This window comes from Nannobrachium achirus, assembly GCF_963921795.1.
Source record: "Nannobrachium achirus genome assembly, chromosome: 14".
NCBI classification, from domain to species: domain Eukaryota; kingdom Metazoa; phylum Chordata; class Actinopteri; order Myctophiformes; family Myctophidae; genus Nannobrachium; species Nannobrachium achirus.
The window spans coordinates 50,630,775-50,649,031 of record NC_137821.1 but is presented as its reverse complement, the minus strand read 5'-3'; the positions used below and the strand labels follow the sequence as shown (position 1 = coordinate 50,649,031).

General features: G+C 43.4%; 1 protein-coding gene across 1 annotated transcript in view; it reads left to right on the top strand.

The window, feature by feature from the left end:
• LOC308298119 (netrin receptor UNC5D-like) overlaps positions 1-18,257 on the top strand; it is a gene marked incomplete at both ends in the record, with an annotated part of 131,846 nt that overhangs the window by 69,782 nt on the left and 43,807 nt on the right. Inside the window, 2 exons of the mRNA XM_080741676.1 lie at positions 3,651-3,818; positions 9,363-9,527. Of these exons, the coding sequence (XP_080597802.1) occupies positions 3,651-3,818; positions 9,363-9,527 (333 nt within the window). The remainder of the gene's footprint in view (positions 1-3,650; positions 3,819-9,362; positions 9,528-18,257) is intronic.

Below are 18,257 nucleotides of genomic sequence, written 5' to 3'. Positions count from 1 at the left end.
TAGCCTTAATTAGCTGTTTTGGCCGTGTCACGCCCCCTTTAATGAAGAGGGGCTTGCATGAAAATGTATTTAATTGTAATTCTGCGCCTATAAAAGATATGTCTTTATTTATATTTACATCAATATCGTTCATGTGAACTAGTTTGTTCTGCGGGACTCTCCTGTACTCCTATGCTCCCCACCCATCCACAATCCCCCACAGACAGAGTCCCGCCCTGTCAAGTCATGAAAGCTACCTGTTTCTGAGGGAGTGGCCGCACTCCAGCTCACGCGATACAGTCCAATGATGAAAGAGGAACCGTCTCTCTTCAGGCTATCCAAAAAATCGCATTTGCAACTGAACGCTGTGAACAGATTGAACAGATCTTTTCGGGAAGTGAACTAGTTAATTCCGTTCACCAACAATAACTGGTTAATTTGATTTGTTCGTTCATGACTGACACACCACAACTGTACACATACAGCACACCTGTTTCTGTAGTGTGAGGCGGCTTGATGTACAAGTACACCCCCTGGATATGATGCTAGTATGTCACAGGGACTTAACCCCCAATCCAACCCTTGATGCTGAGTGCCAAATGAAGCAGGGAGCCATTGGATCCCATTTTTTATTTGTATTTATTATTTGGTATGACCCAGCCCCAACCCCCCAATCCGAGTGGTCCCCTGCTTCAGAGCTGCGGAACTCTACCACAAGGCCACTAAGCTGGGGATGCCTGCATGTAAACTATGTGCAGCACAACCATCAGTTATTTATCCACCCTCGGTTAATTAAATGAACTGTGTGAGCATTAAGTTAACATACTGTAACAGTTTCTTCATTAACTGTTAATTTAATTAACGGAGGGTTAATTAAATTAATCAAGGGTATACAAATGTGGTGTACAAATGGAACCAAATAGAGGGTCCATTTGGTTCCATTTCTACACTCTCAGAGTTAAATTAACACTGACAGATTAGGAAATGGTACCAAATGGAGGTCTAATTACAAGCCAAAGAACCACTTTTAATGCTATGTTAGCACCTTTTTTGGGTGTTCAACATTTAGCATACACACCTGCTGGTGTTTACAAGCTGATTTCTAGTGCTGTTCCATTGGCTGCCTCTGCAAAGAAAAAGAAACACACAGCTGCTATTCCACTGGGAAAAAAAACACACCACAGCTCATTAATTGCAGTCTTTCCACATTTACTTTTCTCAACGTCTATCAAAACACAGATCGGTGCTGCTTTTGTTTTGACAGAAAGGCAAGCGAAAAACGACGTCTTCTCGCCGCCCAGCCCCCACTTTCTCTGCTCCCATCAAAGCAGCAGTCAAGGCCCGTCAGGCATCAACCACTGTCACACTAATGAAGACTGAATAACTCTTGATAGCATGACACAGACGTAGATCAAACAAGACGAGCGCATCTTCATTTCCCCAACATGACACATAATGTGATATTACATTAAGTCAGCTGGCTACAGCAGAGTAAGATGCTTGGCATGGGGGAAAACAGTATTACTGTATATTGCAGTTGCCCTAAACTTTATTTTGCTGCGTTACTTCTCCCTTTGGTGGAACAGACTTGGGCTGGCCGACTGGCTTCTTTGGGACAAATAAAAGCCCCCACCGGCTTAAAGTCCTCGAAGTCACACATCAGACAAGCTTTAAACTGAGCAGATTGGACCTTCCGTTCCAGAGATAAAGGCCAAAACATCTTGAAAGCAGCCATTGAAATCGCCGATTTTCCCGATTTTTTTTCTTATTTCTTTTACCATTGGCTCTACCTGACCAATTAGCATGCCCAAAACGACATTGTGTGCCTGCAAATTAAATTAAAGAGAGATGTAGGCCTCTTGTAGCTCTACTTAAAGGGGAAGACCACCCATTTTCAATATTGAACTATGTCATTAATATACCTTAGAGGAGTTGTGTGGGGAAAAAAAAGTTCCCACCCCTTCTGTGTTGCCTAGAACTGGAGGATTGATTTTGGGGTTTGTATTGTAAATTACAACTTGATGACATCACACATTGTACTTTACAATACAAAATCCAAAATGTATCCTCCAGTTCTAGAAGACACAGAAGGGGGGGAACTTTTGTTCTATTTCCACACAACTCCTCTAAGTTATATTAATGACATAGTTCAATATTGAAAATGGGTGGTCTTCCCCTTTAACAACTCCATCATTAGCCATTTGGTAGCTAAAAAGTCTGGCAATCTAATTAGCAGACCTCCAAGCTCACAACGCATCGCAGCGCGACGCGTTGTGAGCTTGGAGGTCTGCTATTTTCGGTGCTTGATACCACGCTGAACTAAGCTTAATCAAGTGAATACTGGAGATGTGGTGTAACGGTATGGGTTTCTACACAGAGAGGGCAGTTCTTTCAACATAAGATTCTGCATCCTTCAGGTATGGCATGGAAAGTGGGCATTTGCATTTCTTTCACCATAGTAAAAACTGCATTCATGGTCTGACAGACAGATAAAAGGGCAGGGGCTGAAGCCCCCTTTGATGTCTATAAAAGGCACTTGTCTTTTTGTCAGTTCTGATGGATGTATATGAAAGGATATATCAATATTATATATTTGTATATAAAGAATATATCGTACTATTTTATATCTTTCTTGGAACATATTGTTGAGAAAAGAAGAGTGAAGTAGAAAGTAGGTCAGTCAGTGTTCAAACTGTGAGGATTGCTCTGGTCTGATTTATTTTTTGTGCTGCCGTGCAGTTGTGAAACTGAAAGTACATTTGCTGCAGAAAACAAAAGAAGGGAGAAAAGAGAGACGAAGGAGTGCATCTGTTTGGCTAGAGTAAAACATCTCCCGAACAAGCTGCTCTTTGGTACAATAGGTGACAAAATAGATTTAAAAAAAAAAGGTGAGACCAGGGCACTCTTGTGGAAAATAAGTTGTTATGCATTAGCCAACACATTTTCCACTAGAGTGCCTTGGTCTCACCTTGTTTTACATTTACTGTCCTTAAGTTGGGAACAATTGTGAGGTATTTTTACTGCTCATTGCGACCGTCAGGTCACAGTTACTCTCAAAACCTCCACCGGCTGTGAGTCAGTCTGTCTGTCTGTCTGTCTGTCTGTCACATATCACACGTCACACTTTTGCCCCTATCTATCCCAAACTTTGCACACACACTCCTTGGCTGCCAAACCACAACCACCCCTTTCTCACATGGCCCTCTGATAGCGCCACCATGAGGCCGATTCTTGCAAAACACATTTTTGGACACTGCTCCTACAGATTTTGCCCTAAGATCACGCAGATCTGTCCCATTTCCCATATTCCCTCCTCATTGGCTACCATTGCCTTCTAAAGTTTGTGTATGCGACCTGATTTAGGGAGTCTTACTGGTATACTACTAGTATAGTACTACTCATTGTACAAAAGTGTCTCACAAAAGTAGTGAAAATAGCAGATCTACGAGCAAACAATTTGTTTTTTGTCGCATTCCTAAGCCAATAATTTGATGACCGGCGGAGTTTCCAGTAAGAGACTTGCAGAGTGCGACAAAAAACAAAAACATTAATTCAAGGCTTCATGGGGTGTGTTGATAGAAAATAAGTAATTGTTTGGGTGAACTACTCCTTTAAGTATACAAATTCCTTCACCATTGCTCATTTTCTCCTTTCTTCTTCTTCTCCCGCAGTAAACGGAGGCTGGTCCTCGTGGACAGACTGGTCCTCCTGCAGCGTGCGCTGTGGGCGGGGCATGCAGAGGCGCTCGCGCACGTGCACAAACCCCGCCCCTCTCAACGGCGGGCTGTTCTGCGAGGGCATGTCAGTGCAGAAGAGCACCTGCAACGCCTTGTGTCCAGGTATACGCATCTAACCCATGACGCATTGCACAGTAACATGTCCTTGGTTCGAACTCCCTTTGGTCCGACCACCTAAACCTAACCTTAACCCTAAACCTATCCTCAGTAAAACTATGCCTAAACCTAACCTTAACCCTAATCCTAACCTCAGTAAAACTAACGCTGATAGTAGCTAACCTGCCGACGCTGGTGAGTAGCTAACCTGCCGTTGTTCGGACCAACAGGAGTTCGAAGCAAGGGGCAGTCCCCGCATTGCACTGCGCCATATCTAAAACTGCGGTCCCTGCGTTTCACATCCTATACGGGATTTGAACACGATTCTATAGCACTCTGCTGCAATGGAACCCCTTTTAGGCCAATGGAGATATTACACTATGAACCAAGGTGAGCAGGGGTCTTCAACGTTTTCAGGCCAAGGACCCCTTAGCTGAGAGAGAGAGAGATGAACCGGGGACCCCACAACCTTTTCATAGATTCCATATAGTTTCATTGTTTGACAGCACGATCGATCATCAGTGTATTTTGGATTCATGTCAATGTGTGTTTTCAGATATTTAACCACTTGAACCGTCAATACTTAATGAACTTGACCTTTCACTCTGTACTTAGTCTGCTCTTTTCCCCCTCTACACCAAAGCTCTTTGCTGAAAATAGCCAATCTACAAGCTCACAACTCCTTGCAGTGCGAGGCGTTGTGAGCTTGTAGATCTGCTATTTTTCGCTAAAGTTCTCCGAATATGGACACTACTGTATATGGTTCAAGTGGTTAATATATTTTTAAAAAAAAAGGTTTCTATCACACAAAGATTTGGAGGACCCCCTGTAGTAACTCTGAGGACCCCCTAGGGGTCCCGGACCCCCTGTTGAAGACCCTTGTTATACGGGATTTGAACAAGATTCTAATGCTCTGCCGCAATGGAACCCCTTTTAAGCCAATGGAGATATTAGGAAATTTAAGGGGCGCGTTTCTACTACGGCGACGTGAGGCGGGACTACGGCTGTTATGCCATAATCGGCGTATCGGTCAAGGTGACAGGGTCCCACCCCTTTCGCTGACCGCTTTGTTTCCCATGGCGACGCGACCACGCAGCAGGCGTTGTAGCCGCTACGTGGAAAGTTAGACTCTGCCGTAGTAGAGACGGCTGCGACGGCGGCAGGTTGATCTATCGAGCGCTGATCATTTCCGGTTGCCGTTGTCATCTGCCGTTGCAGTGCAAAGCTTAAATAGCCTATTACACTATATGAACCAAGGTGAGCCGAGTGCTTCAGAGGGTTAGCAGGGTGATGACTCCAGTCCTGGTGGTGTTGGAGGTGCTCGAAGTCAACAGAGGATCATATCAACGAGGGGTCCCATCAAGGGAAGTTCTTTAAGCACACTCCGAAGCAAGGAATATTAAAAAAAAAAAAAACCTTCAATGGCAATGGGCTATTACATATTTAAAACAATAAAAGGCCACTAACACCGACCGGTTTTCGACACAGACACTATATATGGTATGTCATTTGTAGTCTTTATAGGTGGGCAATGTGAAAATGTCACAAAAAAGCTGCTATCTATTTTGTATTATATGGTTTGCACTGAGCTTCAAAATGTATGTGCCTGATATGATTAGTCCCCTTGGTCACAAGTAAGTATAAGAGGATATGCACTAATGTTGGCATATTCCCTTTGCCACGCCTGGAGATATTGCACTATTGAGCTTCAGGCAGTAGGCTACTACTTGTCAACCAGTAGGTGTAAATGTCTCAATGGAAGACAACCACTGTACTACAGTAGTTATATTTAGGGATGGCACAATATGAAAATGTCATATCACGATGATTGTGAGAAAAGAAAAAAATCGGTAAACAATTAGCAGCTCTTAAAGCTCTCAAAATGTGAGCGATGCAACGTGTTGTGAGCTTTTTGGCTTTTGTCACAAATTGTCGCACAATAGGTCAAAAACTAAAGTGTTCGAAATAAGTTCTGCACTTCTGCTTTAGTCGTCATGTTCTTTTGTTCTTTCCTGGCACTTTAACATTTAATCAGGTGCCTCATATTGATTAGCAATGTTGTAATATTCATTATAATAATATTGATTAGTATTTCTTTTAGTATTCAATATAATATTGATTAGTCATTTGTAATATTCATCATAATAATATTGATTTGTAATTTGTAATATTCATTGGAATAATATTGATTAGTAACGTGGCTGTCATTGCTCTGTGAAACCAACGCAACCTGTGTAGTCTGGCTGAGCTCTCATGCAACGTTTGCCGATGCTTCTGTATTTATGACCGCATTCTCTTGGGAACACAGCTCTCTCTCTCTCTCTCTCTCTCTCTCTCTCTCTCTCTCTCTCTCTCTCTCTCTCTCTCTCTCGCTCTCTCTCCCTGTGCTACATTTAGGGTAATTACTAATTTCTCTTCAAACAGTCCTTTTATGCTCTGACCTCATTTTTATGTCTGCAACAATGTAACAAACAGCCTTCTTAGACAGCAGCACTGAACAAAAAGAAGTGGGACTTCGGGTGAAAAAATAAATAAACGACAGCCTTTCTCTTCCTGGAAAGTTTCAGATGCTGAAATAGAAGCCATTGTTCTCACATCAAGACTCTAGCAAGAGCACTCATTCAACCCCACTTTGACTATGGAGTCCACGTATGGTATCGCAACGCCTCAAAGGCCCTAAAAACAAGGCTCCAAACAGCCCAAAACAAACGTATTCGGCTTCTGCTTAACTCTTTTACCGCTTCGAACATTAACGCTCGTCCCAATTCTGACGGCGGCACGTTGCCAATACGAACGGCCGTTCTTTTACCTTGTCTGATGACTGTAAGCTGATGAGGGGTCGCGCAGGTGTGTACAGTAATTAAAAAATCAATCCTCGGTTCGAAGTGAAGCGGTGAATTTTTATTCTGTGTTCTAGAGCTATGAAATCTCTAGATATACATTCTGTGTTCTAGATCTATACTTTCTATGTGCTTTAGTTCTATTTTTGATGAATTCTGAATTCTGAATGATTTTGTCTGGAGAGCCAAATTGTCATGTGAAGCTTGACCAATCCTCAATTCTGCATGCACGGGACATGTACGGGACAGACAAACCACTCCTTGAGAATCTATGGGAATCCTAAAAAAAAAAACATGTACGGGACAGACAAAGCCACTCCTTGGAAGCGGCTTTCACCGCTTCAGAAAACATCTCCCGTAATGCTGCTTTCAAATCTCCACCACACGTAAACATCAATGATATCCAATTCACTTCCTGGCTGTTCTCTGTGGACCTGATCTAGATCATGCATTTCTATGCTCTGAACGACGGAAAGAGGAGAGTGCCATTTTACATCCATTCCTTGCATAAGGCTTCCCCCTGCCGTCAGTTTGGCTACAGTACATGTATATGTGTTTATTGAAAACGAATAAATAATAATAATAATAATAATAATAAATAATAAATCTGGCAGTAAAACTGTTAACCTTCCATCTTGGGCTCGCCGTCCCGCTAATCTCTTTCTAAGCGTGGGGTGGCTCACAGTACAATGAAGGCATAAAAGCCTCACACACAAATCCAGTGTGAAGTGAGCGCTGCTATTTATGAGTTAATTTGTATTACGCATCCCAGGCACGTGCACACATAGACATGAAAGGGGGCTTGAGCCCCTGCCCTTTTATCCATCTGTAAAAAAGTGCCCTTTCCAGACCATGAATGCAGTTTTTTACTGTGGTGAAATAAATGCAAAAGCCCTCTTCCCATGCCATACCTGCAGCATTCAAGAGAATTGTCTTGTCCGAACTCTCCTGAACTTGAATGGAGCATCTTATGTTGAAAAAAATCGCCTTCTTGGCTTAAAACAGTAGTAAATCAGTCAACAAACTTGAGTTGGCTCATGGACCCCGCCCACTGTTGTGTTGCAATGATAATAACCTTGCAAGTTACAACTGTGTTTTCTTTCATTTATATGATAGAAGTGGTAGAAACGCAATTTACCATTCGAGGGTTGTGGGTTGTTGGCTGATTTACCACTGTTTTTTGGCACTCGCCTGGGGAAAAAAAACCTGTAAATCAGCCAACAACCCACTCCCTCTTCAGATCAATCAATAATCATGAGAAAATGAGGAGACAAGACAATTATATATGGTGGCGTGGTCAAGTTTATGTAACATGATATCATGGACACAAGTACAGTTATCACTCTGGACAGTGGTAAGGTAGTTCTGCCAAGAAGAATTGTCAGGCACTAGAGTTATACATGTGGCTTCAAGGCCTCTGGAACGAGCTGTACCATAACAAGATAGGCTTTATCAAAACAATTGCTACTCAGTCCTAGGTAGACATCTAGACTCTTACAAGCTTTACAATATCAATGATGTGTCAATAGGCTAGATATTAATATAATCAATGAACACTTGATCTACTCTATAACGTCACACATAATCAATCATGATAACCTCTACGACACCAAGCTTCACGTCCTGCAAAGCTTGTCACCCTGGGCGTTCAAGAAACTTGGGAGAAAGCTTAACTCCTTCCAGGAGCAACGCAAAAAAAAAAAAAAAAAAATCTTTAGAAAATGTCCTTATGTTGGGAGGGGGAGTCAGTGAAACATGACACAAGCAGTTTGTGGGGGTTCCAAGTCAGCAAGATGCTCCAACACAGTCCTCACATCTATCCCCGTTGGGAGGACGATGTTTACTATGTGAGTTTTGTCGTTAAAACTCTGTAAAGACTTTCTCTGGAGACTCTGTGAATGTCTTTGTGTTGTCAGCATTTTGTATATCACTTCTTTTCCTTGTTTTTTGCATCGGGAGCTGCTATTCTTGGCTATGGAATCCTGGGTTAACTTGAGTGTGTTTACTTTGTGTGTGTGTGCGTGTGCATTTGTTTTAGGACAGCACAGTGTGACACTCAAACATCTGGTATTTTCACAGCATTTATCTGTGGAACGGAGTCAAACTAAATGTAATGCCTCAACTCCTACTATTCCAATTGCTTGTCAGGGTGGCGAGGTCCCTACTAGTTCAAACATGATTATTTTGGGTGGGTCACTTACTGAATAGATTGAGAGCCGCTGCTCTAGTTTATATACAGCCCTAGCCCTGAAACATGTCGGTCTCACGAACCATCATGGATGAGGTTCAACCTGGTTTCGAGTAGATTAGCCAATTTGCTGCTTACATCTTAAACATTCAGATTTCAAAAATAAAGTTAGAGCCTAACACGTTCCTAGCCTAAAGCGGAGATCTCTGTTTTCAAACTTTTTCATGTTTTGCCCAAAACTACAGTAGCCTATGTAGTATGTATTTGGCCGCGTACACCCCATCTCAAAATATGTTGTTCCAGGGACCACCCAGAAGCAAATATTTGAGTTACAAATGTTCGCTTTTAAAATATATATATTCAAAGATAGCAGATCTACAAGCTTGCAGCGAGCTTGCATATCTGCTATTTTTCAATAGCTAAAGCATAAAATAATTCTAGGCCTAAATGGGTTAAAGGACCATGATAAAGACTTTTAATGTGTTTGCTTTTTCAAACCTTTAATGTCCTCTCCTCTCTCAGTGGATGGAGGCTGGGGTCCATGGAGTGAGTGGTCGGCGTGCGGCACAGCGTGTCAGAAGCAGCGCAGCAGAGAGTGCTCGTCTCCGCAGCCCAAACACGGGGGGCTTCTGTGTGACGGAGTGACGTGGGACCGTGACAACTGCACCGGGGGTCTCTGCACGCACAGTGAGTCAGCACAGTGTTCATTCAAACCATACCCAAACACTGGGTCGTTTGGGTCATTTTCTGTGTCGTGGCCACATTTTTATGGGTCCCTTTATGTATTTGTTTCCCCACATTTTGTTTTTAATTATTATTATTTCAAAACATTTTGAATGTAAAGTAGCGCGGCAAGATTTGTGCAAAACTTTGAAAGTGTGTGTGTGTGTATGTACATTCGTGGGGAATGTACATATCCCACGAAAATCACTACGTGATTTGACTGATAAAACTGTACATCTAGTAAGGCAGTGGACTGGCCTAAACACACACACAACACGTGACATTATATTTCACAGTAAAGGCGAGGGTGGTCTGGGTGTTCCCAATTTCGAATGGGTTTATATTGCTACACGGCTCTCCCATCTGTTGAATATGCTGAACAGTGATGACCAGTATGTGAGAATGCTTGCTCGTTGTTCTCTATTCTTGGACCTAAAAAGACGCAAGGTCCCTCTGGCTCGTGGCTCGGACTCTAACTTACTTGGTTTTAAGAGAAAACCGAATGGAAAACTGGACAGTCGCTCCCCTGGCTTTGGTGTGTGGTCAGACTGGCCGGACCTAAATGACTTGTGTTGCTGGGCTGATGTTACCTTGGAGTGGGTAGGGTCTAACTCTGAGGTGGTGGCTGTCTCAGAGAATGTTATATCTGACCCCAGTATCTCCTGTGGGCACAACAGCAAAGGCAGAGGCAGCACTGCACTCAGTTGAGATTGCAAGGGAAGACTGCATGTCTCCCTGATGTCCATTCTGTCTCTCACTCTGTTCAAAAATGTTGCCATAGATGAGTGCATCGTTGTCTTTACTTTGAAAGCAAGATTACAGGTTTTACCAACTAAACCTAATCTCTCCATCTGGTTTCGGGTTTCCAGGCAGCCATGCTCCTCACTGTATTCATCATGGCATTGAGCAAATAGCCGAAACCATGTCCCACATCTTAAATGGTTGCCATGTATACAGGGGCCTCTACATATGTAGGCACGACAGAATTGTAGATTTGATATCAAAAGATATCTCTTCTATTTTTAGGTCCTCCATCATGCTGTATAAGCACACTGCTGTGAAGCCGGGCATGTTTAACCTGTGTAATGATGATTCTGTGTTCTCAAATATTACAGCTAACACTCCTGATGTCTTTGTTGTAAATGAAACCCTTAGGGAGGTGTTTATTCTCGAGGTTGGCTGCACTTTTGACTACAGCTTGGAAGAAGCCTTTCTAACCAAAGTGCTGAAATATCAACAGCTAGTGCAGACCATCTCACAGCTAGGCTACAGATGCAAACTTTTAGTTTTTTATCTTTGGCAGCCTAGGGCATGTGCACAAGTTGGTTGTGATGGGCTTACAAATGGCAGGCCTCTCCAAAAGGAGGGCCAAACAGTTAGCAAGGTTTTGCTCAGTGTCAGCCATTATAGGAAGCCGCTCAATTTGGAGGAGGCGTTGCTTCCTTTACCCATGACTTATGTCCACTGTCTGACATGTATTGTATGTAACAATGATTAGCCATTTAGGCTCTTTGTAACTGGCTTTTCTTTCATATTATCTGATTGCACTGTCATTGTTTATGACCTTTGTATGAGGCTTCCTTGTACTTCTGTTTATGTGGTCATAAATAAACATTTCAAATGTGTGTGTGTGTGTGTGTGTGTGTGTGTGTGTGTGTGTGTGTGTGTGTGTGTGTGTGTGTGTGTGTGTGTGTGTGTGTGTGTGTGTGTATGAAGCGCGATCCGTGCCTCTTCAGCGCAGCGACGCACGGGTGCAGCATGGCTTTTTGTTTACATATGCGTGCGTGCATGCATGCGTTAGTTCTGCTCCAGTGGCACTCGTGGTGCACACGATTGCTCTGCGATGGTACGCGTCCCGTGTCCTGTAACGATGCCATGCAGCCACGGAGGTACGCGTGACGCGTCTTGTAAAAAAATAAATAAATAAAAAATGTCTGTAAATGTACAGTGATTCTTATGGTTTCATTGTAGCCTATTCATTTTAAGCTCTAACTCATTCATGAACACAAGGGTCCATTTGGTTTCATCTTATGTTCTAAATAAAATAAAGGTTAACGTCAGTCTTGCCTGACTTTCATGAGGGCAGAGGTATAGGCCTACTTTTTCTTTTTTTTTTTTTTTTTTCGGCGATATGCACGGCAGCACGTCATTACTTTCTTACTGACAGTGGATTTCAACCAGTGGTCCGGGGCCCCCCAGTGGTTCTTGAGGGGGTGCCAGGTGTCTAATGGCTATTCAATCAATCCTCTACAAGTCTCCATGATTCATGAACATTACCTCTCTCTCTCTCTCTCTCTCTCTCTCTCTCTCTCTCTCTCTCTCTCTCTCTCTCTCTCCCCCCCCCCCCCTCTCTCTATGTCTGTCTGTCTGTCTGTATATATAAAGATATTGGCGAAGCATACGTTGTGCCATTGACAGTTAAAATGTTTAATTGGCCGGTAATTATAAAGTCCACCGGCACCGGACACTGTGACCGGCTGGGAAAATGTCTCCCTTATATAGGCTATTTTATCATGTGGCTCCCTTTGGGCTATTTTATCAGATTTAAGCCTATTATTCTTATTATTATTTGGTTAAAGTAGTAGGCTACAACCATTAAAACAAATCATAATTTTTGTATCATGATCTGTCAGCGTGGTTTAAATCCCGAAGGGTGAGCGTGCTGCGGGCTGCTTCTTCTGTGCTGTGTGCTGTTAAAAATCAGCCTATTCGTCGTACGATGGTGACGCGCGTTGAAAATATCAGAGCTACAAGCTCACGCAATTCACCACGCTATGAGCTTGTATATCTGCTATAGATACGCAACACGGGGCGAGCTGCCTGCAGCTCTAGCGCTTGTCCCAAATCAGCGCTGTCTTGTTCGCTGGAGACCCACTGGTTTGCTGAACTGACGCCACTGGTAAACCCCGAGGTTTACCAGTGGCGTCAGTTCAGCAAAAGCTAAGGTATGGCAACATGACTGGTGTCTTGCACGCGCGCCCTCGCGTGCGTGCAAGACACCAGTCATGTTGCCATACCTTAGCAACAGACATGATGAAAAGTACATTTTATTATTTCATCCATCCATTCATTATACACATCCATTACACATGCAGTGTCAGCGTTACACTTGTCAAGCCGACATTTCATTGAATTCATAGGGTATTTATTTTTGTTCGATATGATTACAGTATATTGAGTCTACAGCAGTGGGTCTCAACCAGTGGTCCGGGGACCACCAGTGCTGTGTTGGTCCTTGAGGGGTTAGGGTTTCCATGCAGGTGATCTCCAGTTAAAATATGGAGAGTAACCAAACGGAACTATATAGACCCTTAACTCTTGAGAGCGTAAAATGAAACCAAATGGACCCTGCCTGCCTTGGTTTTGTACTGCGCCGTTGGTTCGTTCTGGGCGAGCGGTTGTTTTTTGTGCAACTAAAATACTCCTGTGCACATTACATTGGCGTAGGCCTATAGGAAAAAATAAATAAAGCCAAGGAGAACTATTAACGGCGAAACACAGGCCCACGAACAAAATATTTATATAGCGAATAGGCCTATATTTGTTTAATTTCGCCGTTTTAAAGCACCATGCTGGCGAGGAGGCTGCGCAAAAAAAAAAAGATTCATGAACATTAATGGACCATAGCTGGTCTCTCTCTCTCGTCTCCCCCCCACCCCCTCTCTATGTCTGTCTGTCTGTCTGTCTGTCTGTCTGTCTGTCTGTCTGTCTGTCTGTATAGGCCTATATAAAGATATTGGCGAAGCATACGTTGTGCCCAAGGCCAAGAGGGGTGCAACATGACCTTACACACATCGACGTAGAAGCCGATGATCCAGCAATCATTATTTTAAGGCCGTCAGTAGATTAACCACTTGAACCCTAGCGTATAGGCTATTCTGAGAACTTTAGCCAAAAATGGCAGATCTACAAGCTCACACCGCCTCCTGCTGCTAGGCATTGTGAGCTTGTAAATCGGCTATTTCACACATGAATCCAAAATACACTGATGATTGTGCTGTCAAACAATGAAACTATATGGAATCTATGAAGGTTGTGGGGATCCCTGCTTCATCTCTCTCGCCTGTGACACCACGCAAAGCGTTTCGGGGTATTCCGAGTTTTGCACGATCTGATCATCTGCTTCAAATACCACCAGTGGTCCTTGAGGCTTGAGGTGGTCCACAATCCCCAGCTTATTAATGATGGAGTTGGACAGTTGGTAACCAAATGGACCTCGGCGCTTGCCGAGATCTCTCTCTCTCTCTCTCTCTCTCTCTCTCTCTCTCTCACTGGGCGCAGTGGGGCAAAGTAACTAAGTAGATTTACTTATACTGTATACTCAAGTAAAATGTTGAGGTATTTGAAGATATGATTAGGCATATTATATTATAAAACATATATACATAATTGACAATTGGAGACCGGCCCGGCCCGAAGACCGACATTTTTCTAAACAAGCTTAATTGCAGAGTGCGTGTAGCGGCGGCCTTTTGTTTTCATTACATTTTAAATATTGGTGAAGAACAGAGACATGATACCCCTTTCCAACTGTCTTTATTCAATTGTGAAACAGGTCCCGACTCCCGAGGACAATTTAACAATGAACAATCCTTTGAGTTTGCGTTGTGCGACATTTGTGCAATTAAAATAAACAATCTCAAGTTAAGTATGTGTATAAAATATTAGAATGAATAGCCTTAATCAGTCAAGCAACGAAACATTCCCATTCCCTGGTTAAATTAAAGTATATAAATAGGCTAAACAAATAAAATAAACAGCATTTGTTATTTTAGTCCGTAACACAGCACTTTTCTTTGTATGAATCAACACTTATTCGTTCAGTTTAATAGTCCCAAAAATCCAGCGCTGGGCGCAAGGCCGCGCCGGGAGGCCGTGTGTAATGGTCACCGTTTGACAGGTAACACCTGTCACAATCAATATAATATTTAAATGACAAAGGGATAATATGCAAACATGGACAGTCTGACAGCAGAATTGAGCGTAGACATACAGATTAGAGCTTTGGAATCAGGTGCGTCCAAATAATAATTAATTAATTGATACGTGCACTGCGCATGTAGGTCATGAGTCATGATGTCCCGATATAGGCCTACATCATAGCATTTGATTTTGAATATTATCATAGGCCTACTGCTGTTATGCATTGTGGTGAAGAAGGTTTGTAAAATATAGATAGGATATGCAGCAAAATTGTTCTGGAGGGATGCGCGCAGATCAACCCCGCAAGCATAGACGTTCTGTGTCTGGTTCTGGTGGTGCGCGCTCAGCGCTCTCCTCTGCTCTGTGCCAAATTATGTCTGTCTGTCTGTCTGTCTGTCTGTCTGTCTGTCTGTCTGTCTGTCTGTCTGACTGACACACAGACAGAGTGTGTCATCATTGCCTCGTTAAAACCAGGCAAAATGGATTTTGGATTGATATAGGCTTAAGCGAAGGAGCGCCGACACTAAATAAACTGTGACTGACAGGGACAGTAGGACTACAGGTGGGTAAAACGGCATTCATTAGCTTTTATCAAACTGCGAGCCCAGCATTTGTTCTGTCTTTAGTGGTCGTGCGCTCTGCAGAGGCGTCAATTGGGTATGGCAAGCTGCCATTGCTTGGCTACAGGGGGACATAATAAAATGTACTTTTCATCGTGCCTGTTGCTAAGGTATGGCAACATGACTGGTACCAGTCATGTTGCCATACCTTAGCTTTTTCTGAACTGACGCCACTGGCGCTCTGAGCTGCCCTGTCTGTGCGCTGCATGCGCCTCAAAGAGAGGACGCATCAGAGAGAAATAACATCGTGCTTTAGGCAGAGAGAGAGAGAGAGAGAGAGAGAGAGAGAGAGAGAGGGGGGGGCACCTGATTCCAATAGCTCTAATCTGTATTACTTTGATTTCTATGGAGTGCATAGGATAGTGTAATGGTCACCGACAGCAGACAGGTGAGGCAAACATGGACAGTCTGACAGCAGAATTGAGCATAGGTGAAATGGCTCTTCAACGGCGGTGAAACGGCCAGATAGGTTAGGTGAAAACACTCTCCTCCACGGCAAAAGTGCCCCGCGAAAAGACCTGGCGAAAATGTTATAGGCGATTATGCCTGACACCCCACCGGTCAAGGAGATCTTTTTCATTCTTCATGACACACATTCAGTCAGTCAATAGCAGCTGTGCTCGGGCGCTCAGACCGCAGAGCAGATGACAGAGAGAGAGACGCTTGCCTGGCTGCAACCGATCTGACTAATACTTGTTGTGTATATTGTGAATGTGACACAATGCATACACACATAGCTAGCTCCAAATTTTTTTCTTTATTTATCTTTCTCAAGCCCGACCCAGCCCAAAGCCCGACATGTGCGTGACAAATTGAGCCCGGCAGGCCAGGCCGCTGCTCAGAGCTGAAGTTAACAACTAAACAAAACAAACAAATAACGAAATAAAGGTCTAAACACAACATAACTGAACAGAACTAAACAAATAATAAATAAAGCAATTTAACTGACAACTTAACCAGAAGGCAGCCATTCTGAAGGGCTCAACTTAGGAACACCAAACAAAACAAAAACAGTTAAATAAATAAATAAATAAATATAAATAAATTAACGAAATATGTATAGTCTCAATCAGTCAAGGATTAAAACATTTGGTTAAAATGCAAATATAAAAATGGGCAAAACAAATAAAATAACCAGCATCTGTTATTTTAGTCCATAAACACAACACACTTCTACTTAATATATTAGTCCCAACCAGCAGGGCGCAAGGCCGTGACTCATGCATGCGCTGATCTGAAAGTTACATTTCAACATCACATCATCGCCCAAATAATAATAAATAATATATTCGGAATGGCGGGGTGTTTCCAGAAAATGAAACGAAATCTATTTGGTTTCACTTTATACTCTCAAGATTTAAAATATCCATTTGGTTAACAACTCTCCATAATTTAGCTGTGGACCACTTGGAACTTCCCCCAAGGACCAACGGTGGTCCTTGGCCAACGGTGGTCCTTGGGGGGGGGACCACCAGGACCACCAACTCACCAAAGGACCACCGGTGGTCCTTGAGGGTCTGTATTTTATCCCAATTCAAATAGGCCTATATAAAGCAAATTTGCTACGTCAGCCAAGGAGCACAGAGAGCATGCAGCCCACAGTGGAGACAGACCAACGCATGCTCGCATGAACGTCTGGATGTTTTATTTGATATACACGTCTACACACACACACGCAGGTTTAGCGCTGAGAATCAAATGGGTGGCACACATCTCACACGTGCGTTCCAGAGCAGAGCAACAAGTCAATCACGCGTACAGTTCATGGCGGCGCTGCATTTGACCGTGTCGTCTCACGCATGATGGCCACATGGCCATTAGATGTATGCGTGCGTTAACACATGCGTTCGCCACAAACGCCTAATTAAACACGTTCCCGTGTACCCCGCCTGGCCACTTAAATGAAGACACACAGATACGCGTGCCAGCGACGCCTACGTGTAAGCTATTAAATGCCATTGAATAACTACAGGAGACGTCCATGCGTTCAGTACAACACAGATAAAATGCAATGCAATGCATTCGTGGCATAGAAAAGCCTCGATAGTGTGTGTGTGTGTGTGCGTGTGCGTGCGTGCGTGCGTGTGTGTAGGTTTGTTTTAGTTTTCTCTTCCAAACACTTTTTGACAATGCCAGCTGCCTTTGCTTCCGGTTTTGGTCATCCGCTTGATTCAATGATTCGATTCACTGATGGATGAATTGCTACTGTCAGATGTGCAAATTGGTGTTATTAGGAATGATGTCAACAGTTTGTGTTGTGTGACGTCAGACCAGAACTCTGGTCAACCTGAGTAATATGTGATGCAGTATTTAAACATCACATTTAGAATATATTGGAGCCTAATCTTTACTGCCTGCAAGAGACAAATAAACGTAGCAGCGCCAAAGAAAAGAAGTAGCGGTGTCCATGAACCAATCTTCCAAGACAAAGGTGTCCTCCTGTTTTGAGTGTCCATACGCCTTCATGTCTCGGGTCACCCTCCATGAAAGCATGAAGAGGAGCCACAACAACCTCTGCTGTCAAATGATGAGCAATGGACAGCCCCCCTCATCTGCCTGTCAGACAATCACCAGCTGTGTAACCAGCCAGCAACAAGAACACACAGACCAACCAAGATCTTGCGAGGCATTAAACTCAACCAGGAGAAGTAAAGAAACGTTTGATGGGTTACATAGGAAAGAAAACCTTGCATGATTGTGATAAGAGCTTCATTGAGGTATAGACACAGCATGTCCACACCAAAGAAAAACCTTTCCACTGTAAACAGTGTGACAAGAGTTTCAGTCAGTTAGGTCACCTGAAGGCGCACCAGCGTGTCCACACTGGTGAAAGACCTTTCAGCTGTAAATATTGTGGCAAGAGTTTCAGTCAGTTAGGTCACCTGAAGAGCCGGGGCGACTGATGGAGGGGAAAGGAACTGGTTGGAATAACATGTTCCTTCCATCCGGGGAAATTCCTCCATGTCAGGTGAAAAGAAGTGGCTTGGACTCCTCATGCATAGAAGGAAGCATGAGATCAGTCCGTTGCTCTCCCCAGGTTAGCAGAGGGAGTGTAGCGCCCAAGATTACACTAGACAATTGACGCTGGGTGAAGAATATGGATTACGAAAGAATTATACGAAAAAAAGACCATGACGACTGCACTGGAGGC